The sequence below is a fragment of the Oncorhynchus clarkii genome, chromosome 33 (assembly GCF_045791955.1).
Source record: "Oncorhynchus clarkii lewisi isolate Uvic-CL-2024 chromosome 33, UVic_Ocla_1.0, whole genome shotgun sequence".
NCBI lineage: Eukaryota > Metazoa > Chordata > Actinopteri > Salmoniformes > Salmonidae > Oncorhynchus > Oncorhynchus clarkii.
Genome location: NC_092179.1, coordinates 31,999,123 through 32,024,122, shown reverse-complemented (window position 1 = coordinate 32,024,122; position 25,000 = coordinate 31,999,123). Strand labels below are relative to the sequence as shown.

The 25,000-nt window shown below is 43.2% G+C and overlaps 2 protein-coding genes and 1 pseudogene across 3 annotated transcripts in view; all 3 read right to left on the bottom strand.

Moving 5' to 3' along the window:
- The window catches only part of LOC139393321 (fibroblast growth factor receptor substrate 2-like), an 80,043-nt gene extending 79,901 nt beyond the window's left edge, over window positions 1-142 (bottom strand). The window contains exon 1 of the mRNA XM_071141875.1: window positions 1-142. This exon is cut by the window's left edge and continues 267 nt beyond it. The gene's annotated coding sequence lies outside the window, so the exon portion shown is untranslated.
- A 2,591-nt stretch (window positions 143-2,733) lies between these two features.
- Window positions 2,734-6,902, bottom strand: LOC139392724 (YEATS domain-containing protein 4). Of its 2 annotated transcripts, XR_011629722.1 has the most exons (8): window positions 6,660-6,902; window positions 6,253-6,372; window positions 6,075-6,141; window positions 5,891-5,985; window positions 5,394-5,483; window positions 5,174-5,261; window positions 3,370-4,046; window positions 2,734-3,274 (listed from the first exon to the last, which is right to left on the bottom strand). XR_011629722.1 is itself a non-coding variant. In XM_071140925.1 (7 exons), exons 1-7 carry the CDS (start codon window positions 6,708-6,710, stop codon window positions 3,877-3,879), a joined length of 681 nt encoding a protein of 226 aa, XP_070997026.1. In that variant the 5' UTR covers window positions 6,711-6,889; the 3' UTR covers window positions 2,734-3,876. The 2 variants fall into 2 exon arrangements, 1 of the variants encoding a protein (XP_070997026.1); XM_071140925.1 differs by having other exon boundaries at window positions 2,734-4,046; window positions 6,660-6,889.
- A 4,024-nt stretch (window positions 6,903-10,926) lies between these two features.
- Window positions 10,927-23,970, bottom strand: LOC139392817 (cleavage and polyadenylation specificity factor subunit 6-like; annotated as a pseudogene).
- Between the last annotated feature and the right edge of the window lie 1,030 nt (window positions 23,971-25,000).

Here is a 25,000-nt window from a genome sequence, read left to right as displayed (position 1 = left end):
ATCGTTTTGAAAATACCTAGTAACTAGTTAGGCGTGCTGAAGTTGTTCTCGCTGTCGCCCTGTCTTGTTGTAGTAAATCGCTCAATCGCCCAGCAACTCTCTCCAGCAGGCAGCTCCCCTCCCGGAGCTCAGGCAGTGCAGTGCCTCGATCTCGTCCCGAACACGCCAGTATCCCTAGACTGCATCCGGGTCGGGTCGCAGGCAAATTCTTTTCAAAGTTTATTTCAAAAGCAAAAACGTATTCTATCTTCTTTGAAAGCCTTACTATTCTCTTCCTGCTTATAAGCAGTAACTAACTTCTAGTAGACAGGGAATAGTCAGTCAGATCCTGGGATTTCCAGAACGGCACCAAATTGACAAAGGACCCAGACAGCAGGCTACATTACAAGTGAGCCTTAATGAGCGCATGCCAGTGTAAAGCTTGAGGATATTTCTAAAGCAAACGCTGGAATATAAACAAGCATTCCTTCCAGAGCTCAGCGTCTATTTATTTAATGTCTGATCTTTGTAGGATCAGAGGCCAGGGCAGTCTCTGCATGCATGGAACGATTTATCTCCCTGTGTATGTGAAAGAGAGAGAGATTTATCTCCCTGTGTATGTGAAAGAGAGAGAGAGATTTATCTCCCTGTGTATGTGAAAGAGAGAGAGAGATGTATATCCCTGTGTATGTGAAAGAGAGAGAGATTTATCTCCCTGTGTATGTGAAAGAGAGAGATTTATCTCCCTGTGTATGTGAAAGACAGAGATTTATCTCACTGTGGATGTGAAAGAGAGAGATTTATCTCCCTGTGTGTGTGAGAGAGAGAGATTTATCTCCTGTGTATGTGAAAGAGAGAGATTTATCTCCCTGTGTATGTGAAAGAGAGAGATTTATCTCCCTGTGTATGTGAAAGAGAGATTTATCTCCCTGTGTATGTGAGAGAGATTTATCTCCCTGTGTATGTGCGAGAGATTTATCTCCCTGTGTATGTGAGAGAGATTAATCTCCCTGTGTATGTGAGAGAGATGTATATCCCTGTGTATGTGAGAGAGATTAATCTCCCTGTGTATGTGAAAGAGACAGATTTATCTCCCTGTGTATGTGTGAGAGAGATTTATCTCCCTGTGTATGTGAGAGATTTATCTCCCTATGTATGTGAGAGAGATTTATCTCCCTGTGTATGTGAAAGAGAGAGAGATTTATCTCCCTGTGTGTGAAAGAGAGAGATTTATCTCCCTGTGTATGTGAAAGAGAGAGAGATTTATCTCCCTGTGTATGTGAAAGAGAGAGTCCTGATATAGGTTTGTTCCTGTGGTCAGTTGAATATGTGCATTGTTAACAAGTCAGCCTAACAATACGATGACTAGGTCTCCATAGAACCAATGATGGAGAAGAAGATGGGGAGATTACAGGACTGTGGTCTGACACGGCCTGTGTCGTCCCAAATGGCATCCCATTCCCTATGTAGTGCACTACTTTTGACCAAGAGCCCCAGAAATAGTGCACTATAAAGGGAATAGGGTACCATTTGGGATGTCACATGGATGCTTCAAGCTGTCCCAGATCAGTTACTATTATACCTTGCGTGTCATTACCAAACACTGTAATCACAAGGCTCTCCCTTTTCAATGTCTGAGCTGTACTGTAATTCAGTGTTACGCTATGGTGCGTTCAACAAGGCAGAGAGGGAAAGAGAGTGGGAGATCTCTTTGAAGATGTGTGGGTTGAGGGCCACACAATCTGTTCAGTTGTACCCTCTAACTAACTAGTGGTACTCTGTGTTTTGGAAGAGTCTGAAATGAACAGAGTCGGCCATCTACTAAACTCACTGCAGCATTCACCATGTATTAGATTTAGATTTGACTCGGGAATTCGTTTTCATTAAAAAACTACAATGACAAATTGTAGTGAAATGGAGAATAAAGAAATGCTGGTCAATGTGTAATAATACAATACGATATTAATGCTGCTATGCACCTGTTGTTGATGCCACAAGCCCCTGTCCTTCTTCACTCACACCTTGTTTCTAATTGTTGCCTCCTCCCTCTTCCAATACAAACAATTGTTGCCACCTCCCTCTTCCAATACAAACAATTGTTGCCACCTCCCTCTTCCAATACAAACAATTGTTGCCACCTCCCTCTTCCAATACAAACAATTGTTGCCACCTCCCTCTTCCAATACAAACAATTGTTGCCACCTCCCTCTTCCAATACAAACAATTGTTGCCACCTCCCTCTTCCAATACAAACAATTGTTGCCACCTCCCTCTTCCAATACAAACAATTGTTGCCACCTCCCACTTCCAATAAATATTTGCTCATCACCGCTCTCTAGTGGTGGTGGAAGGGTAATGCAGAGGCTGTATATTCATTAAACATTACAGCGCTCCGGTCTCCTTACAAGGTAAACAACAGTTTAGCGCTCTCCAACAGAGATGAAAATGCCTGCTGTCGTTCTCGATCTTTTATCTAAATGGTGATCAAGAAGTGAAGTCATATCAAAAGGGTCGACACATGTACTGATACCGAGACAGTTGGCCATGCCCAGGCTATCCACATGTGTTTTAAGAGATCAATCCTTGACAAAATAATCATTTGCAAATAACCCTGAATAGCATCTAAGACATGTTTGATCCATCAGTTCCATCACATAGGAGAAATCAAAGAAAAAACTGGTTTGAGTTTTACAGAGAGCCATCTGTGGTAAATCTGAGTGGAATTGAGAGTGAGTGGAGTGAAACGAACATGGATTATCTTCAGTGTTCTTGTTTATTATGTACATGATCATATAAAACCATTCTGCTAGGCAGTGTGAAGTCTGGAATTCAAACGGAATGCCTCTACATTTCTCTATTGTTAGTGCAATCATCCATAATGATGTGAGGTCCTGTGGCAGGATGAGCATGGTGACAGTACGGCCAGGATGAGCATGGTGACAGTACTGGCAGAATGAGCATGGTGACAGTACGGCCAGGATGAGCATGGTGACAGTACGGCCAGGATGAGCATGGTGACAGTACGGCCAGGATGAGCATGGTGACAGTACGGCCAGGATGAGCATGGTGACAGTACGGCCAGGATGAGCATGGTGACAGTACGGCCAGGATGAGCATGGTGACAGTACGGCCAGGATGGTGGAGTCCATTCCAGGGACCCACCCGTACGACGAATATACACACACATGACCAAGTCACTTTGGAGTCATACACACACATGACCAAGTCACTTTGGAGTCATACACACACATGACCAAGTCACTTTGGAGTCATACACACACATGACCAAGTCACTCTGGAGTCATACACACGCATGACCAAGTCACTTTGGAGTCATACACACGCATGACCAAGTCACTTTGGAGTCATACACACACATGACCAAGTCACTCTGGATGAAATCATCTGAGAAATGACAGATATTATATTATGGAATTAAACAATCGTAAAATGGAGTGATATTCTGTGTGGATTCCAGACGAGGGCAATTTCCAAATCCATCCCTAGCCCCTCCTCCCTGGCACCTCCCTTTGCTCTGAAGGGGTTGGATAGGTGGAAGAAAAAAGGCGTAAACTCCATCCAGCCTATCAGAAATCGGGAAGACAAGGTGAGTCACAAGCACCATATTGCATCCACCTATCCAAACCCTTCAGATATACAGGGGTGCCTCGGGGAGATGGCCTATAGGTTGATTTGGAATTTAGGGTGTGTCTCAATTGTATATCCATGATTCATTGCGTCCTCTCTCATCTCCTTCTCAAAACACATAGGAAGAGAAGATCCAAGACAAGGAACCTCATATCTTGTCTTCCAATGAGTTTTGAGAAGGATGCAAGGAGAGAAGGTATGAGGAATCAAGAAAATACCATTGAGATTCACCCAGTGTGTGTGTGTGTATCAGTGGTCTTTGATCTGGTCCTCCTCCTCCAGCTTGCGTATCTCTCCCTTCAGGAAGTTGATGGTCTCTCTGCTGGCCTTCAGTCTATCCTTCAGGTCTGTGATCTCCTGACTGGTCTTCTTCTTCGCTGCTTCCAGCTTCTCCCGCGTCCGCAGCTCCAGCTCCGCAACTACAGACACAGGAAGGGTCAGTCACCAGTGACACTGTCCACTCAGCACTGCACAGTGGTGTCACTGAACAATGAGGACAAAGACATTGGGTTTTATTGGCTGCCTTTACATAGGCAGTCCAATTCTGATCTCAATGGCAAAGGATCTGATTTGTCAAAAGACCAATAATTGGGTAAAAGATCAGAACTGGGCTGCCTGTGTAAACGCAGCCATGGACTTTTAATCTAAGCCACTACTGCACGGTTCCCCACCTTCCTATTATGTCATTGTGTTAAGCACTCTGAAATTCATCCTGTTTAAAAAAAGGTGCTATAATAACAACAGTAGAGTTTCTTGGGAGAGGCTGAGGATGCCCTCTCTTTTTTGGGGTTCTGTTCGCACGTTTTGACACTTTCTTCCCATGTGACGGGAGTAGTACTGGTTTCCAGCTTCTTGTTGCCGAGGTGGTTTTAATAGGCTCCCCAAGTTTTCTGAGCAATTCTTTTTCATTGTTGGACATAAGACTAACAACACCAGGAAATCAGCTCCAAGAGATTTTCATTTGGGAAAATGTGTTTAAGTATTCCCATGTATGATAGAGAGATGTGATTATATATACACATGTAAGCCAGGTTTGAAATGGTGTTTTAGTCAAATATTATATCTGTTTGGGCTTCTTTGAGGTACATTTGCAGTCTACAAATGATTTGTAATTATGTTCCGGGCCCCCAACCAGCCTCTCAAGAAAAAAAATAAAATAATCTAGTGGATGATGTCTGTAATTTGCATTGAAAGACATTTGTCCGACGAGGGTTAAAAAAGACATAGCTAGATACAGTAGTTACTAGTTGCAATATGAATCTACAGGTACTAAATGTACAGGTGTGTGTGTGCTCCTCACACTCAGTCTCGTGCTTATAGGCCCCCAGGGTCAGTTGTCTAGAGGTACTAAATGTACAGGTGTGTGTGTGTGCTCCTCACACTCAGTCTCGTGCTTATAGGCCCCCAGGGTCAGTTGTCTAGAGGTACTAAATGTACAGGTGTGTGTGTGTGTGCGTGCTCCTCACACTCAGTCTCGTGCTTATAGGCCCCCAGGGTCAGTTGTCTAGAGGTACTAAATGTACAGGTGTGTGTGTGTGCTCCTCACACTCAGTCTCGTGCTTATAGGCCCCCAGGGTCAGTTGTCTAGAGGTGCTAAGGAGCTGTTGCATCATGGCTGTGGGGTCCTGGAAGATCTGAGAGAGGAACAGGAAGGACAGAGAGTTGAGACGGGGCCTCTCTGCTTTCTTTCCTCACCTTGGTTTCACTTCCTTTCTCATGTCCTCTTCGGTTCACTGTTTGAAAAATAAATAAATAAAATGTCTCACCATTTCATCATAGAATTCAGAGACCACCGTCTTCTTGGGCATGGCACTGGAGTCAGACTGGAAGAGCTTCAGTAAGTGGTAGAGAGTCACCTATAGATAGGATTAGATTAGATAGGATAAGATTAGATAAGATAAGATATAGATAGATAGATAGATAGATAGATAGATAGATAGATAGATAGATAGATAGATAGATAGATAGGAGAGCCAGATAGAGAGAGAGAGACAGACAGACATTCATGTAACTGGGGGAACTGTATCATAAAAATAATGTAACTGTACAATGAAAATGTAGTCTCAAGTCCACTGTTATTAAACTATTGTTTTACTACTTTAATGTGTCCTAATTTAGAAAACGTATTGTATTTTTATCACCTTCCTATTATGTTATTGTGTTAAGCACTCTGAAATTCATCCTCTGTTTAAAAAAAAGGTGCTATAATAATCAAGTTTGATTTGAACGAGGTCCCTAAATGACATAGTCGAGCACCGCTCACCGGCCTCTCATTGGGGTCGATGAAAAATATCTTGATGATGATCTCAAACTCTCCCCAGCCCGTCTCTGTGATCTCGTACGGAGGCTTCGTCACGACTACGACGGATCAGAAAGAGAACACCATGAGCCCTACATTCATGACAAATTACATCACTGTTAATACGTGGATACATTACAAACTTTACCTCTGAGTGGATTCACATAACTTTCATGTAGCTTGAACTGTATTTTCTTCACATATGCAGACATATCCTGGAATATAATTGGTCAGGTCAATACTGTATTATCCAATGATCATTATCATTATCCAATGAGACCTTGAAGTCAACACCATCCATTTTCCAAGATGACAGTTGAATTTACCTCGTTTCTGTATGGTTTCACGTACACAGACCATTGGTGAGTGTGTCCGTCCTCCTCTCGCTTCTTTCCAAAATACCGAGCAACGTTTCCGAATACGATGGGTTTGACGATCGTAACACCCTGTGGATAACAGACAAATGATGTTTTCTGCAACATCATGCAGATCAATGATGATAATATGGTGAACCGGCTGGCAGATAGTAAGAAGTGATGCGGTTTCATGCCTGCCTTTCCAACCGTGTCTTCACGACAAGCACTTCACTGACACGCTTCCATAGACTTATTAAAAATGAAATATATTATAATTAGGGAACACACTTAGTTAAATTGTCTCTTATTAACATAAAACTTTTTATCGATCATATTATAGTTACCGGTATCAAATATTATTGACATCCATCCCCTACCTTCACTCTACCCCCGGAATCTGGTCCAAATTCAGCCATCCTTTTAAACATAGTATAGAGACTAGAAAGTGACGTTAAACTCGTATATGTCACTATAGGACTCTTGCAGTAGTGATTTGGAACGTGTCATTTAATAAGATTGCCATTAAATCTACGGAAACAACACGATTTTACATTGTACACATTTCAAATTGCCAGCCAAACAAGCACCGGAAGTACGTTACATTGTTCGTGGTCCGATGTGAACACGGCAGCTAAAACGATTTATGGTCCTCTTGTCTAATGTTCTGCTTTGTGCCCTGTAGTAGTAAATGTATTGCAGTCATATAGACTGAATTGTGTTTTGCAATTTACAATCATCAAATAGTAAAATCCTAAACTAGCAAAACATGTAATACAATGTTAAACTATGCAATATATACAAAACAACAATAATACAACGACAATGTTTGGGGTGGCAGCTAAAATAAATACATTTTAGGAGCTTTAAAGACGGCATTATTAAGGCCCCTCGGCAATATGGTGTGTGCATTGATCAGTTTAGTGAAGTATTTAGCAAATGTCAGGCAGATCTGCTCCCGTTTGCTCTCCAATGACATGATTCCGAGGGCTTCCCGGGTAGCTGGTGAACGACCCGTTCCGAATTATTCTGCAGGCTCTCTTCTGGACATGAGTCAGGGTTCGAGTGATCATCGAAGCTAGGCCGTTTATACATAATCCCACAAGCTGACGTCCACATCGGCTACTGAAATTAATAAAATGTGTTTAATGTGAGCCAAGGCTTCGGACTAGTTGTTTTTTTAAAAAGCATTTCTCACCAGCTGTAGCCCAAAGGCCGGAAGATGGCGATAACGAGTCGTTTGCAAAAATGAAACCACCAGATTACCACCTGCCAGCCTTTCGCCTACACCAACTGCTTTACACACGGTCTTGATCAGCTATTGACTTGTTTGCGATCGTTGCTATTTGGATAAATATATCCAAAAGCCTCATATCGTAACTAATAATCAGAATAAATGGAGTCACAATGTAGTTTCGATTATTTTATTTTTTGAGAAGGCACAAGGTGGTACAAACTCAAAATTAGAATAAATGGAGTCACAATGTAGTTTCGATTCTTTTATTTTTTGAGAAGGCACAAGGTGGTACAAACTCAGAGAACCTATTGCCTTTATTCTTACTGCAAATAGTCTAATAAATCATATAATTAAAATAGCAATATAATCTGAAATAAACACACATTGACAGTGTTTTAGTCTGCAGTGAAATAATGCAATAATCAATCCTGTCTGATTGCGACATTTATCTTGTATATTTGATAACAATTATCCATGTAATTATAGTTCCATCACTTTAATGACTTCCTTACTTTGCTATAACGCGAAGAGGAACACATTAAGTATATTGAATAGCTACTACTTCAGGACATTTGCAGCCATCATTCTTCATGGATCTGGAACCGACGACTTACCTTCGGGTGAATGTCATGGAGCTGTAAATTAAATCAGGGCAAAAACAACTACAGCCTACTGTACAATTCAGCATTTGGTGTAAGTGTAACTATGAGTAAATTATATATAAATAAAGAACATCAAGATCCTTGGGAAACTAGTTATAGGCCCTTCCTTTTTTTTTAATCGTGTCAATCATACCTGAGAAAAAAAAACATGGTTTTAAGTTTGAGTAAAGTAGACCGTTACAATATTTTCACAAAACAGAACAACTACAGACCTCAGTAATATCCGCCGGTCTTATTCCAGCCTTTATACACTGCATTCTATTGATTAAGTGTACATTTGATGAAGCCAAATCAGCAATGTCAGGAACAGTAACATTTGGCCCAATGGTTCACGGAGACCCGACATCAAAAGACGGAGAAAACTAGTTTATTGAAACCACTCAAAACAAGACAGTGCACCTTAAAAAAAAAAGTTCAATTTCCTGAACACGTCCGAGAGAGAAATTGATCAGTTTGATCTCATTGTAAAAAGTATTTGAAGGTAATATCTAATAAAATGGCTGAATTATATTATATGTACAAAATGACAACACTAATTGAGCATGGGTAAGTAACACTTGTCGACTGCGTATATATGTACAGTATTGACGTATCAAACCAGCTCCACTCAAATATTCAACCGGTTTGAAAAGACGTTGGGGCTGGAAAGCTATTCGTAATGATCTGCGAATAGGTAACAAAGCGTTGATAACCTGTCCATTAGCACAATAAACATGGTATACTAGCTACATAGAGCATTATGAATGCTTTACACCATATTCAATATCTCAGTGCATTTATACAATAAAATGCAATACAAAAGTCCCACGTATAAAAAAAAACCGGAAGTGTCTGTCATGCGAACTTTACCTGAAGGAGTACTTTCAATAACATACATACCATGTCAAACACATTGTTAAGTCCTCAAAATGCTCTTTGTAGCTAGTGGGCAATATTGATTAAAAACTTGGAGATATTTATGTGCCAATAGTTGGATGTAAAGTCTAACCAATAAAATTAAAAATAATAATGTTTAGTTGACTGAAGCAGTTGTTTCAGTGAATGATTTGAAGCCACAATAGCCACCTAAATATCTATCTTCAGAGTGTCAACACAATGCAAGCAGGAGAGCACCACTAATGTCTATCAGGGCCATTTAGAAAATACATGGGAGTAGAGAGGTAGGTTTTACCGCCTTAAAACAGGCATCAATATCAGTTATTTTAATCTGGCAGACCAGTCAGTGCACAGACCCCGAGAAGCCAGGGAAGGATTGTGCTCTCATGCTTCACAAAATGGACACCTCACTTGAATACTCTTACTACTGTAATCCCCATCCATTTACTACACCCAGACCCTCACTACTGTAATCCTAATCCATTTACAATACCCAGACCCTCACTACTGTAATCCCCATCCATTTACAATACCCAGACCCTCACTACTGTAATCCTAATCCATTTACAATACCCAGACCCTCACTACTGTAATCCCCATCCATGTACTACACCGAGACCCTCACTACTGTAATCCCCATCCATTTACAACACCCAGACCCCCACTACTGTAATCCCCAGCCATTTACAACACCCATCCCCTCAGCCTTGTCCCAGACCCTCACTATAGTGTAATTCCCCATCCATTTACAACACTCAGCCTTGTCCCAGACCCTCATTACTACTGTAATCAACCATTTACTACACCCAGCCCCATGGCCTGGTCCCAGAAGGGGATCCTACAAAACAGGATCAATGCATTAGCCAGCTAACTTTGATAAATTACATTTGATTTTCTGGCTCATTAAAAAAGCTGAACTTAGATATGTGTTTTTGGTTGTGGAGTCAAGCTTCTTTTCCAATTAAAAAAAAAGTTATTTCAGAATATTTAAGCAAATTAGCTGGCTAACACATTGGTCCTGCTTTGTAGTATACCGCTCAGGTCTGTATGCGTTTTAGCCAACTAGTCTAGCATTGTTATTGCTATTCAATGTAGTCAAGACTCTGCCAAAATATATACAGATCTGGGACCAGGCTACCACAAACCTCACTGGCTTAAACCAGTGGGATAAGCAACTCAATAAGAAATCAGTGCAGTACATCAGCCAGCCAATCAGAGCACAAGTTTGCAGATAAGAGACCAATTCGGTTCACAGTAGTAGTATTGTCCAGATCTGTGAAGGTTGATCTATCACTAAAATAATTCCATATAAGTCAATCATTTTGTTCTACTTGTGTCAATAATATTAGAGTAATGAAGGGTTCCTTGGAATGTACTTCCTGGTAACACGAAGAAAAAAAATGAAAATCAAGAAGAAAAAAAATAAAAAATAATAAAGTTTTGCCCAAGTATAATCAAGTCCTGAATACCTCTAAAATCACTTAGCAAAGACATGGATTTTCACCTTTGGAATTCAAATGTCATACAGAAGTATACGGAGACTAAAAACAAACGTTTGTCAACAAGTAGCTACATTTTAAGTAGAACTTTTAGAACAAACTGATAAGTCAAAGATTAAAATATCTGTCACATGATCATTCAATGCATAAGAAGTTACGCTAAATTCAGTCAGATTTCACTAATTCTGGGCATCGGGACAAATACAATTTTTTTGGTCAACTGTGCTTCATTTGGTCAATAACAGCACAACTTTGCAACTTAAGTGAGAGTAAATCTAAAATAACTATTTCGTAAAATTCAACATGAAAAATGTATGCAGGCAAAAACGTACACATGTAAATTATTATTAAGTGTCAAAACCCCAGTAAACAGTTTATTACAACACAGAATCTATTTTAATATTCAAAGCAGAGACATTTACAAACATTATCCTAAACGAGAAAAGTAGGGAGGGGCACGAGAGGAAATGAAGATGAAAAAAAACAAAAAACCCTCCCTGTAAAAATCAGCTTTAACCTGACAAAATGTACACATTATAGCAGTCAAAAGTTGTCCGTTTTGGAATAGAGCAGGCAAATGTAGTCATTTGTTATTTTCGCTAAGCTTGAAAGAAGCCTGTCAACACAGGTAGATAATCATTTTTTCATTCACATCAAATAAAATTTCAGTAAAATAAAAATAGCTGTTGAGAAGTTTTTTTTTTATATATACCATGAGAATGATTTTAAAGAACACTACTTATAACCTTACACAGCTGTGAGCGATTCCCAGGTAGTCAGTCCCCTGGTAACCATGGAGACACAGACAAAGGGGGGGGGGGGGGGGGTAGTTGACAAGGCGATCCTGATGTAGGGCCTGCTGGTTGTGAAGAGGCGTCCTCGTCCCTGTCCTCTTCCGTAGGCTGAAATGTGTGAAAACGAAGGGTGGAGTTTGGTTTGGGGCAGCCCAACAATATACAGTTTGTTGTTTGTGTCATATCCCCTCTAATTTTACAGCACACACACAGACACACAGAGGACACTAAACAAATACATGCAGGCACTGTTCTTTCTAATGGTAGTCAACTTGTCAAGAGAGTGATTCCACATTACAGTGAGTAAGAACAACGTAGTGGCCCACAATGACTGACCCTGCTATACTGTTGAGATCTGAATTTAGAATGTACTCAAGTGTGTCATGCACTAAGTACTCAACTCATTTCAGACAAGGTTTTACAATCAGTTTGTGTGGATTGGATAAACCTGTTTAAATTGGTGCTCACAGAACATCTTATAATCTAATCTGAAAGTCCTTGGGCAGAAGATGGTATCTACAGAACGCTCAACCCCAACCCCTAGACCGAACGTACTTCTCAATATCTTTAGAGGATTAACACAGATGGACACAATATGGTATTAAGTCTACCTTGTCCTCTGATAGGTGGAAGTAAATGTGAGAATTCCACCTATCAAATCCTCTCAGATTTTCAACAAGTCCATAAAACCAAAAGGTGTTAGCGGCCAGTTTGGGGGATCGGTCCCCTAGTCTGAGAGGTGACGAGGGCATAGTTCTCCCCAAACGTTAATGTGGATTTTACCGATTGGATAGGATTTAAAACGCATAGAAATAATAAATAGAACAGACGAGTCATTGACTTGAATGCAGACCCTCGTTCTAGTCATTCTACAGCTATGCATTTAAACCTATCCGATAGGTGAAATCCAATTAGATAACATTTGTGCCCGGAGCACTGGGAAAAGCAGAGGACAAACATGGTCAGATCTCCATAGAGGAATGGTATTATTACATCAGGATAAAATGTAGAAAAACACACTCTTATCCCTACACACATGTATCAGTAGTCTGAAACAACTCTCACAGCCAGAGCCTGGCATGCACAGGATCAACATCACACTGACAATTCATTGGAATTGCAAACCACATAACCATTCATTAATATTTCAGTTCATAGATCACCCCCCAGACAGTTTCCAAACTCATACACCAGGTAAAAGGAATATTCTGTACGTTTTGGTTGTCGATGACAATTTACATTTATAAAAATAACTAGTTAATAGCCTAGTAATTATTAGTTTAATTGTTTATCAATATCATTTTTAAATCAAATTGAAGCCAGGTTTTGCTCAATTAGTGAATTTACATGGTGCATAGTTGGCAATATCACATTTTTAAAAATAGTTACTACTACCAACATTTCATTGAACAGATGTCCCATCACCCTCCGCACAATCATTTCAGATCCATTGAGCATCTCAAAGGGCCCACAGCATCACCAAGACATGTTCTCAAAACACTTAACAATTAGAATTATAACTAATGGACTAAAGAATGTGACCAGTTGCTGTTTTTGGTACTAACTTCCTGCAGAGTCTATTTTTGCTGGAGACATTGAACGAGTTTAAGGTGGTTGGAACAGTCGTCAAAATTAACCTTCTTGAGATGGTGTGGACACCAATGAGTGTTTTAGGAACCACATGATGCGTAGTTGTGAAGGATGAACACACCAGAGAGAGAGAGAGAGACAGTTAAAAACAGACTTAGAAATATGTTATCAGGAAATCAGCGCTGCTTTCTCCATGCCTGCAAAACATCACTGACACCTATAGACAAAATTGGAAAAATAGCTAGTCATTTCTTCCCTGTAAGTGGGCACATATGATCCCAACGCTAAATGAAACAAATGTTGAGGATCTGTGAACATAGATTGACAGGTAGTAAGCGTAGATCAAAGCATTTCCTTTACCATGAAGTGAGACCAATAGGAGTACAGGTTAATAAAGTAACCTCTCTTCACTTTGTTTCCTCGTCATTTAAAAAGTAATGACCAAAACTTTTAGATTGAATTTTTTTAGATTGATTTTGTGAGTTGTATTATTTAAAAGTCTTACGTTTATTTGAATAATTTAACAAAATGCTATTGCCATTTAAAAATGGGAGGGGGGGGGAGGGGGGGTGATTCAGAGAAGTTACTGCAATCAAACATGTACATTCCAAAGGAGTTATCCCATTTAATGCGAGCATGGAGTCACTACTCAGCAAACTAACCGAGCCAATACAAAATAATACATCAGTTAGCGGTAACACAATCAGATGTCGGGGTACACATTCAAATCACTACTGGGATTTACAAACGGCAACATTACATTTGAGACAAATACCACAATTATTTTCTTGACTTCACCATTTCAGTGAAACACCCATCGACCTTCAATTCCTACAAGATATTTGGTACCAAGTCAAAAATGGTCTATTTCAAACTACAGCCTAAAAACAAGACAACCGACAGTGAAATCTCGAGATCCACTTCAAAATAGGTGTACCATTAGAAACATTAAAATATCCACATTAACAAAATGGCTGCCGTTGAATTGTGGACAATAGTGATGATTCTTTAGTCCTCATTGAAATATCAGATAAGTACTGTACCTGTATTGATTGATATTATCAGCATTTTTTCCAAGTACTCTACCCTCTGACAAAAATATTTTATGGTTTTCTTATTCGTTTACGGGATCAGCACATTGTGAAGCCCAGTATTAAGGGAAGAAAAGTAATCAAATTGACCTCACATTTACACGCAAACAGACATTGCTAGGGCCCTATAAAATCAATTGAACATTTTCTGTGTGTGTGTGTGTGTGTGTGTATATATATATAATAAAAACATTGTATGTTCTAAGTGCACAACCTTGTTTAAACAGGAGACCAGAAATTTACATTTTTGGGTGTAGAAATTTACATTTTTGGGTGTAGTTACCCTTTAATTCAACTGTGCACCAGTATTTTGGGGTGTAGTTACCCTTTAATTCAACTGTGCACCAGTATTTTGGGGTGTAGTTACCCTTTAATTCAACTGTGCACCAGTGAGCGTCACTGTTTGACGAGTGATGTTTCTGTAGCACCTCATGTGATTGCAGAGTTTGCTAAACAAATGGCCAGTGGATTTATGCAAATAATCACGATACCATTCTGCCAAGTAAATATTAACTACAGAGAAGCCCGTGTTTAACTGAGAATGTTTTTGAGGAAAACCTTTCCATCTACCAGAAGACTGTCGTTATATTAGCATCATCGCTAACGGCTTAACAAAGTGGTGGACAGTCGCGGACAGACCAGACACTGACGTTTCCTCTTCAGAAAGTTAAAGAACAATAAGACTCACTGATGCATTTCATTCATATTTTATGATGATCTTGGACCCATTTAGTCGACGCCCCACCGGCCTCGGCACATTTCGTCGACGCCCCACATTTAGTCGACGCCCCACCGGCCCATTTAGTCGACGCCCCACCGACCCATTTAGTCGACGCCCCACCGGCCTCGACCCATTTAGTCGACGCCCCACCGGCCTCGACCCATTTAGACGACGCCCCACCGGCCTCGACCCATTTAGTCGACGCCCCACCGGCCTCGACCCATTTAGTCGACGCCCCACCGGCCTCGACCCATTTAGTCGACGCCCCACCGGCCTCGACCCATTTAGTCGACGCCCCACCGGCCTCGACCCATTTAGTCGACGCCCCACCGGCCTCGACCCATTTAGTCGACGCCCCACCGGCCTCGACCCATTTAGTCGACGCCCCACCGGCCTCGACCCATTTAGTCGACGCCCCACCGGCCTCGACCCATTTAGTCGACGCCCCACCGGCCTCGACCCATTTAGTCGACGCCCCACCGGCCTCGACCCATTTAGTCGACGCCCCACCGGCCTCGACCCATTTAGTCGACGCCCCACCGGCCTCGACCCATTTAGTCGACGCCCCACCAGCCTCAACCCATTTAGTCGACGCCCCACCAGACTCAACCCATTTAGTCGACGCCCCACCAGCCTCAACCCATTTAGTCGACGCCCCACCAGCCTCGACACATTTAGTCGACGCCCCACCAGCCTCGACACATTTAGTCGACGCCCCACCAGCCTCGACCCATTTAGTCGACGCCCCACCAGCCTCGACACATTTAGTCGACGCCCCACCAGCCTCGACACATTTCGTCGACATCCCACCAGCCTCGACACATTTAGTTGACTTCCTACTAACATGATTGAATATTGGTTCATTCCGTTTTAATGTCTGGATCCGGTGGTTCTGTCCACATTCTCCACAACGTCGATTTTACAGGGCCATACACTGCCATGAAGTATGTGTATATAGCCCCATGTTACCATCAAGGTACACAAAATGGATCAAAAAAACATGAGCCATCATTTTTTTGGAAATCAATCCTTCAATGTCATGGAAAAAACGCACAAAAAAAATGGCACATACAGAAATGATATGTAAAAGGTAAAAACCGTGTTAATCTAATGTTAACAGCACCAAAAGCAGTAGCAACACTCAAAATGGTCTGTTGTACAAAAACCGGGGCTTTAGAGTGAAGACCAACTACGCTACAGGAGAGATAGCGGGCTAGTTACCTAGTTACCACATTCCTGTCGACCGTTAAGGGAGTAAGACCAGATAACTATATGCCTAAAAATTCATATAGACAAAACATTTTACCAGCTTGATATTAATGTAATTAATTATACAAAAACATTAACAAAATTATTTTTCTTCAAGACCATCAATTTTAGCATGATAAAAATACAAATATGGCACACATATGTGTCAAAGTTCACAGACGATAATACCAAAATCCTTTCCATTATTTAAACCCCAAAACCATACTTTGGCTTATATTAGAGAACTGAGAGTGGTTTTAAAATAGTTTAGACATTTCAATTTGCATGTAACCATTACCTCAGGTTAGCAAGAGTCAGAACCACCTATAGTTTTGGTCATCATTTGGTGGCCTACAAAACAACTCATACAAACAACCCCCTTAAGTTGTACCGTCACAGAGTTCAACCTTTGACCCCTGCAAAATGTAGACTAATCATTTCTTGGCACATTGTGGCATCAGGTGTCAAAGAACAATTGGCGTATTTTACAACCTTTCACAGGTGTTGATCATTTGTCATAAAGTACGTTTTCCAACTTAAAAGAGATTTAAAACATTTTCAAGCTTACCAGGGCTTCCATATAAAACGCCCCCTACAACACACACTCATGCAGAAGAAGCCTGACGACACAGTCAATGTTCAAAGGATGAAAGTAAAAAAACAGTCAAAACCTACAAAAAAGTTTCAGACAAATAATATATATTTACACACATGGCAGCAATGAGTCAGTTCTGGTCAAGACTACAATAATGACCGCTGGAACAATGCCTTTACCTACCACCTCCACCTACCGTCGGGCTCCGCAGGGCGTGTCATGTCCCGCTCGTGGGCCTCTTGTTCTGGGCCGAAGCGACCTGGCCCCTGGCCTGCATTAAGCTGAGGGAGAAGAGTGGGTGACATGGTTACGGGTAAGGAGTTTGAACGGGGAAATACACACCTCCGCTAACGATGTCGGTACTCCCTCTCACGGTCTCTTTCTCGTTCTCGTTCTCTGTCCCCGCGGTGCCTCTCTCTCTCCCGGCTGCGTTCGCGGTAGTAGTCCTCGTGGCGGTCGCGGCTACGGGACTTGTGGCGCCGGCTCTTCTCCCGGGATCGGCTGTGGTCACGCTCCCTCGACCTCTCGCGTCTTTTAGGGGCAGAACTTACATTCATACATCAAACTCTTAACCAACCGCCAAAGCAGGTCTGTCCATCGGCCAAAACCATCAATCATTTCATAAACAATGACGTCACCAATACAACTGTCACTAACACTTTGACCTGTCAATCAATTACATTTGAGACAATATTACCCAGACTGTTTTATAATAAGTGCATTCAACTACAGTTGGTAAAAAAAACGATAAAAACAATAAGAACAGAATAGTACAGGAATACAAGCACAATGACTAGCAGGTACCGAACATCATCCTGAATTATCAGACACCTTCAATTCATTCACTTCTCTCAGTTGTCTGTTATAACAACCAGGGTTGAAGTCAAAATCGGTTCATTCCCTTATAATTCCAGTCAATTCAGAAAGTAAACCATATTAAAACTCAAGAAGAATTTGAATTACTGTGTGCTCCCTGAATTGAAATGGAACTGCCCCCCTGCTCCCCGAAATTGAAATGGAACTGCCCCCCCCTCCCCGAATTGAAATGGAACTACCCCCCCGAGTTGAAATGGAACTGCCCTGCCAACCCTGACAGGAACCACAGGAGAATGAGGAAGAGGTTGTATTTACCTGGAGGCAGAGCCATAGGACTTGTTCTCGATGCCGTGGAGACAGTCCTGAAGAGAGCTGATGAGAACTTTACAGCGGTCGTCAGCAGAGACCTTGGACTGCTTGATCAGAGAGATGGCTGTCACCAGAGTCTCTATGGCACTGCCGTAGTCAGCTGATGGAGAGAGGAAGACATTAACATCACATGGTACAGCTCAGACACTTAGATAAGGGTCACTTGTGAAAGTACGCAATACAATCTACAACACATAGATAAAATGTGTGTGTGTGTGTGTGTGTGTGTGTGTGTGTATTCAGCCCCTCGGTAGAGTGTGTTGTAGTATTTGTGAGGTGTGTGTGTGTGTGTGTGTGTATTCAGCCCCTCGGTAGAGTGTGTTGTAGTATTTGTGAGGTGTGTGTGTTTAGGGCATGATCCATACCAGCGCTAGCATCTGATACTGCCCTAGAGATGGCACTACTGGAGATGGCTCGGTTCCGGTTCATGATCTCCTCAAACTCTGCCTCGCTCAGCGGTGTCCGCGCCGACTCCATCTCCCTGGGACAGAGACAAGCAGGAAGGAGACAGCGTCAATATATATATTTTTTGTCGTCAAACTCAACAAACTCAGAACCACTAGATACAGGAAAGAGGACGTTTTAGAGGAAGGAAAAGCTACTTTTTTTAGTCTTTCCTAACTCCTCGCCTTCTCAAAAGTCATTGGAGGAGAAGGTCAGAGGGGAGGGACCATGACTGTTCTCCACCAATTAATTTTGCGAGGTCGCGCAAAATTGAGAAATTGATCAAGCGCAAGAGAGATTGAGAAAACAGAGGGGTGAGACAATCAGATGAGTCAAGGAACACACAGTTAATGGACAGCTAAAACGACACAGCAGACGCAAACCACGTTATCCAAGCCTGTGGGAATTAACACCAGTGATAACTAGCTAATCTAAGGAAACACACAAGACACACCACACAGTTTACTAACGCTTATCAAAATCATAGCTCGGCCAATCCATCAATCACAACAAGCATCCACTCTCAAAACTCAACAAAGCCAGGCACCAGGTCATTACAGGGGAAGCTAGTTCCTAATGTTCGTTCAGCGGGTCTGGCAGTATTTCTACTAACCCTGGGTCACTCGCATTGTGCAAGTGCTGGCCGCCATTTTTCAGATCGACCAGACCCTCGTTAATCCAGGGGTCTGGGCAGCCGCGGGGCAGGGGGGCCCTGAGGTCAAACTCACAGATTAGCGGGGGACGCTGGTTACTGTAGGCAGCCAGAGGAGGGAGGGAGGGAAGGGTGGATGGAGGAAGGGAGATTCAGGAGGGTCACTAAAGAAACCACGCTTCGTAGTCAAAATACTAAAAGACCCCCCCCCCCCCCTTTAAAAGACGCCCCCCCAACACAAACACAAAACGATGACGGACTGTTGCTAAGGGAACCTGACAGCGCTATAAAACAAGGTGTTGGATGATGCCCTGGTGTTGCTTCTACCACAGCTGTTCTACATACTGAAATACATTCAGACTAAAACTGGCAGTATTTGTCATTCAATAGATCTGTTGTTTTCTTCCAACACGAACCATCATCTAGAGTAGAGTAAAGGAGGTTGGAACAGAACCAAAGGAGAAGAGGGAAACTGACTTTCTGTAGAACTGGCAGTACGTGACGTCATGATCCTGTCGGGTTATATTACCTGCCGGGGGGGCCGAAGTCTCCCCGGTCATACGGAGGTGGCCGTCCATAGGGGTCGTTGGGCCCGTTGGGGCCCCTGCCGTCTCCTCCAGGAGGGCCCCCCATGTTGTTAGGACCCCCAGGAGGAGGGAAGAACGCTGGGTTGACATGGGGAGCCGGTGGGGGGCCTCCAGGTCGGGGCCCGGTCATGTGTGGTGGGGGAGCGAGGGCCAGAGGTGGTCCAAGGGGCCCGGGGGGGCGAGGGGGGAAATGACCCGGGGGTGGAGGGCCCTGTTGGGGGGGTGGGGGGCCAGGAGGAGGGCCGAAGCCGTGTGGGGGAGGGCCAGGGGGAGAGGACCCATGGGGGGCTGGCCGAACTGGCCGGGGAACATGACCGGGGGTGGGGGGCGGTCGCCACGGTTGGGGGGGCCTTGCATGGGAGGGGGGAGGCCCTGTCCTGGGGGAGGGGGGCCTAGGGGTCCAGGGGGACCTAGTGGGCCAGGAGGGGGTCGAGGTGGGCCCTGCATACCACCTGGAACACAGAAACACAAAACAGAAACTTCTTGAGTTTGGATTCCCTACCAACTGTTTGAAAGCAAATTAAAGCATTATGGTGACCCAGTGTCAGTAGACGGCGCCGAGACGTTCCCAGTGTCAGTAGACGGCGCCGAGACGTTCCCAGTGTCAGTAGACGGCGCCGAGACGTTCCCAGTGTCAGTAGACGGCGCCGAGACGTTCCCAGTGTCCGTAGACGGCACCGAGACGTTCCCAGTGTCCGTAGACGGCGCCGAGACGTTCCCAGTGTCAGTAGACGGCGCCGAGACGTTCCCAGTGTCAGTAGACGGCGCCGAGACGTTCCCAGTGTCCGTAGACGGCGCCGAGACGTTCCCAGTGTCCGTAGACGGCGCCGAGACGTTCACAGTGTCCGTAGACGGCACCGAGACGTTCACAGTGTCCGTAGACGGCACCGAGACGTTCCCCATGTAAGTTGGCGGCGCCAAGACGTTCCCAGTGTCAGTAGACGGCGCCGAGACGTTCCCAGTGTCAGTAGACGGCGCCGAGACGTTCCCAGTGTCAGTAGACGGCACCGAGACGTTCCCAGTGTCAGTAGACGGCGCCGAGACGTTCCCAGTGTCAGTAGACGGCGCCGAGACGTTCCCAGTGTCAGTAGACGGCGCCGAGACGTTCCCAGTGTCAGTAGACGGCACCGAGACGTTCCCAGTGTCCGTAGACGGCACCGAGACGTTCACAGTGTCCGTAGACGGCACCGAGACGTTCCCAGTGTCAGTAGACGGCACCGAGACGTTCCCAGTGTCAGTAGACGGCACCGAGACGTTCCCAGTGTCAGAGACGGCACCGAGACGTTCCCAGGTGCCGGCAGACGGCACCGAGACGTTCACAGTGTCCGTAGACGGCACCGAGACGTTCCCAGTGTCAGTAGACGGCACCGACACGTTCCCAGTGTCAATAGACGGCACCGAGCAGTTCTTGGAATCCAGAGACCACGAACAGGGAACTCAAGTACTGCAGAAAATATCTTCGCTTGGGTTTGATGACTTCTGGATAGGAATTGTGACATTTTAAGTTGCATGACGTGTTGGTGAGAAGATATGAAAAATGCTCAAATGTGTGATCCTATCCTGTATGTTTAAGTCACTGCCTTGGAGGCCACCTTGACTTAGTGGGATCAAAGTTCAAGCCGAGAAGGCAACACAGCAAAGGACTCAAAACAAAAGCTGTGAATACTGACGTTGTACAACGTGAAGGACCACATTCACATCTCTGTTTGACACAAGGGGCGGGCTGCATCAACTCTTAAACTGGGTTAAATCATCTTGTTGCACCACATTTTGCACCAAATTTTAAACCTAGTTTTAAATTAAATCCTAGTTAAATGAAACCTAGTTTTAAATGAATCCTAGTAAAATTAAATCCTAGTTAAATTAAATCCTTCCTCTAATCTATGTTCACTTTAAACCTAGATACAAAACGACAGAAATCCTCAGAGAATAATTAGAGACCGTTTGATCTGTTGAGATTTATAATAATTAACTCATTATTAATAGGCTATGTACCTTCCCAATTTGTACAACAATTGAATTGGGGCTTGTGATATGCCCAGCCTTGGTACGAATGATGATGTTATGGAACCTGCTGTAACGGGCCTGATAACAGTAACATTGTAGTGAAGTAGCATTAACCTTCATTTTAACATGCATTATAGGTATTGATATTGACCAGTTATTTATGCTTCCTAAATATTGGCGGGAGGAGTTGTCCATCGTCATAATAGGAGTTGTGGAGAGGGGCAAACTGCTGGGGAATCATCTCGCATATCTTCTGGGTGATCGGAGACCCGCCCTCTGGTCTGAAATAGACCCCGCCGGTCTTCTGCCACATCCTTTTTGGCTTTCTCTTGTTAAAATGATTTATTCCCCCAGCACGCTTTCATCCGATTTCACCCTCTTCTCTTTAATCCGTGTCGATCCATTAAATCTGTCTCATAAAATGGCCCTACCTTCTTTTTGACAGTTGTGTTGTCAGTCTTTTTATCCTCCAGTACTTTACTAAATGCCTCCATCAGCTCCGACAATAAATAAATATATTTATTTTTTAATAAACTGATATATTTGAACTTATTTGACTTGCCATGATCAGGTGGCTAGCGGACAAATAAGTGGCTAAATAACGTTAAGTAATGACAATAATACATAATATTGCATGCTAGCTAGCTTGGTTTATAAACTAGCTAGGGCCTCCCGAGTGGCGCAGTGGTCTAAGGCACTGCATTGCGAGCTGTGCCATGAGATTCTGGGTTCAAATTCAGGCTCTGTCCCAGCCGGCCGCGACCAGGAGACCCATGGGGTGGCGTACAATTGGGAAGGGTTTGGCCCAGCGTCGTCCGGGTTAGGGGAGGGTTTGGCAGACAGGGATGTCTTCTGTCTCATCGCGCACTAGCGACTCCTGGGGCGGGCCGGGCGCAGTGCACGCTGACACGGTCGCCAGGTGTTACGGTGTTTCCTCAGACACATTGGTGGTTAAGTGGGCATTGTATCAAGAAGCAGTGCGGCTTGGTTGGGTCGTGTTTCGGAGAACGCACGGCTCTCGACCTTCGCCTCTCCCAAGTCCATACTGGAATTGCAGCGATGGGACATTTGGATACCAGAAAAAGGGAAACAAAATAAAATAGCTAGCCACAGTAGCTAACGAATAACAGATTTTATTTAAAATCAGAACCACGATGTAGTTCTAGTAGTTCTAACATTGTTTTTTTTTTTTTATAACGAAACAGCAACTTTGTGGCCTCATTTGTCAAGTAGGCTAGCTACTTCGTTTCAACTCACAAAATACCTCACATATTGATGTCACTGATCATATTTTAAAACTGTTAATCATGGATTTACTGATCCAGATTTGAAATGAAGTGGTGCAACACATCTGATTAATTATAAACCTAGATTAGCTCTAATCCCAGATGAATTATAAACCTAGATTAGCTCTAATCCCAGATTAATTATAAACCTAGATTAGCTCTAATCCCAGATTAATTATAAACCTAGATTAGCTCTAATCCCAGATTAATTATAAACCTAGATTAGCTCTAATCCCAGATTAATTATAAACCTAGATTAGCTCTAATCCCAGATTAATTATAAACCTAGATTAGCTCTAATCTGAGATTAATTTAAACCATGTTGGTGAAACCCACCCTAGGCGTCCTGTGAATTAAAATTCAAGATTGAGCGAGATTATAGATTTTGCAAGCCATTAGCAACGAAAGCCAAGAACCAGTTGGCCGAGTATCAGGACAGACAGGTCTGGATGGCTGGAAAGACCATCTTGGTATGGAGCAGGCAGGACTGACTGGTCCGGATGGTAAGAGGTCAGCCATCCAAGACACCCCTTCTATACTCATTGTGTTGTCTAGCTTCCAAGAGTGCTGGACAGCCACTCTGTCAGAACAGCCAATAGAAACAGAACAAGCAACACAGCATATAAAGATTGACAGTTATGACAATGATCAATAACCCAGGACTTAAAGTGTGTGGGGGGGAGAAGAAGCTTGGTCAGACAGTCAGAGTCAGCCCAGGACTCCATAGACAGACAGGCCTTAATAAAGAGTCTTGGTCAGTCAGTCAGTGCAGGACTCCATAGACAGACAGGCCTTAATAAAAAAGAACATGTAAGCAGGGGGTAGAGGGGGTGGGGGGGCGCGGGGGGGAGTAATCATTCTTATTTAAAACATTAGCACTGAGAAGGGTTGCAAAAATCCTAAACATTACCAAAACTCCCAAAAATTCCAGGTTGGAGGATTCCATTGTAGCAAATTCCCTGAGAATTACAAAAATCCTCCAGCTGGGATTTCTGGAAAATCTGGGATTTTTGGGAAGATTTGGGGAAGATTTGCCAACCCTAGAACTGTTGTCAACAGGAGTCGAGGCATTTCACCTCTGGGTCGCCAATTCCCATCACGTCCCGGCGGGAAGCAATTGAAATTCATATCCATCAGGTGGCCTTCTTGGTGTCTATGGTTAATGAGTTCAGGTGGCCTCATCCCCGACCCTAGTGGGAGGAAAAACACAATCACAACAAGGCTGTGACCACACTGGCCATCCGGCCAATGGCAGAAGCGCAGCTAGCAACACAGGAAGAAGTTGCCAAAGCAAAAAATTGTGTTTTTTAAATTATTATTATCTTAAGGGGGCCGGGGATAAAGACGGGGGCAAACTGGATAAAACAAATGTTGAATAATACCCCCTCCCCCCATCCCAACACAATCCAAGTACTTCACTCAACTTCTGAAAGCAAGGGGACAGAGAACAGGAGTCAGAATGTAATGAAACAGACTAAATGTGTAGAGATGGTAGGTTGGTGCTTTCCAATCCTTCCCACATATGGTCACGTGGAAGACAGGATAATACAACCAGACAGGAGGAGCCATCTTCAGTTCAGTCCATGCAGTGCATAACACCAACAGTAGTGGCCTGGCTGTCAGTGGAAGATCCATTCACACTGCTTACAGCAGAAACAGTACACCAGAAAGGAAGCCATTTCATTGGTTGTAAATCAGGGCACGGTTTAAATTGAACCAATTAAAACGGGCTTCCTTCCTGTACTGTTTTTCAGGGTATCTGCAGGTTCCATTTAGTTGAATTGAAGACTAACAACCTTTTTTAACTGCCATTTTGAACGCAATTCAATAGTTATTTTGAGGCCTGCCACAGCTGCTAATATTCCCCTCCAGAAATGAACCCATGATGGTAAAAGGAGTCTTTTTGGGACTGGCTATTTTTCCAGTGTCAAGAATAACATAAAATAAGTTAACCATTTCATCTATTTGTTCAGGGAACACATGATGAAAATACAACCATGTGCAACACGGCAAAATAGGATCCAGAATAAATCAGATATATATATTTGGATCTTTAGAGATTTTTTAATCATTGCATTTGTATGGGCTAATAGCAGTACGGTCAAATGTTCAAAACATTTTAAATTAAAAATAATAATAAAATAGCTAAATTAATCCTTGGCAATACCTTCTTAAAACAATATCATATAGTTTAGTAGACCCCCCCCCCCCCCCCCCGCCCAGTTTAGACTGGGATTAGAATGACAA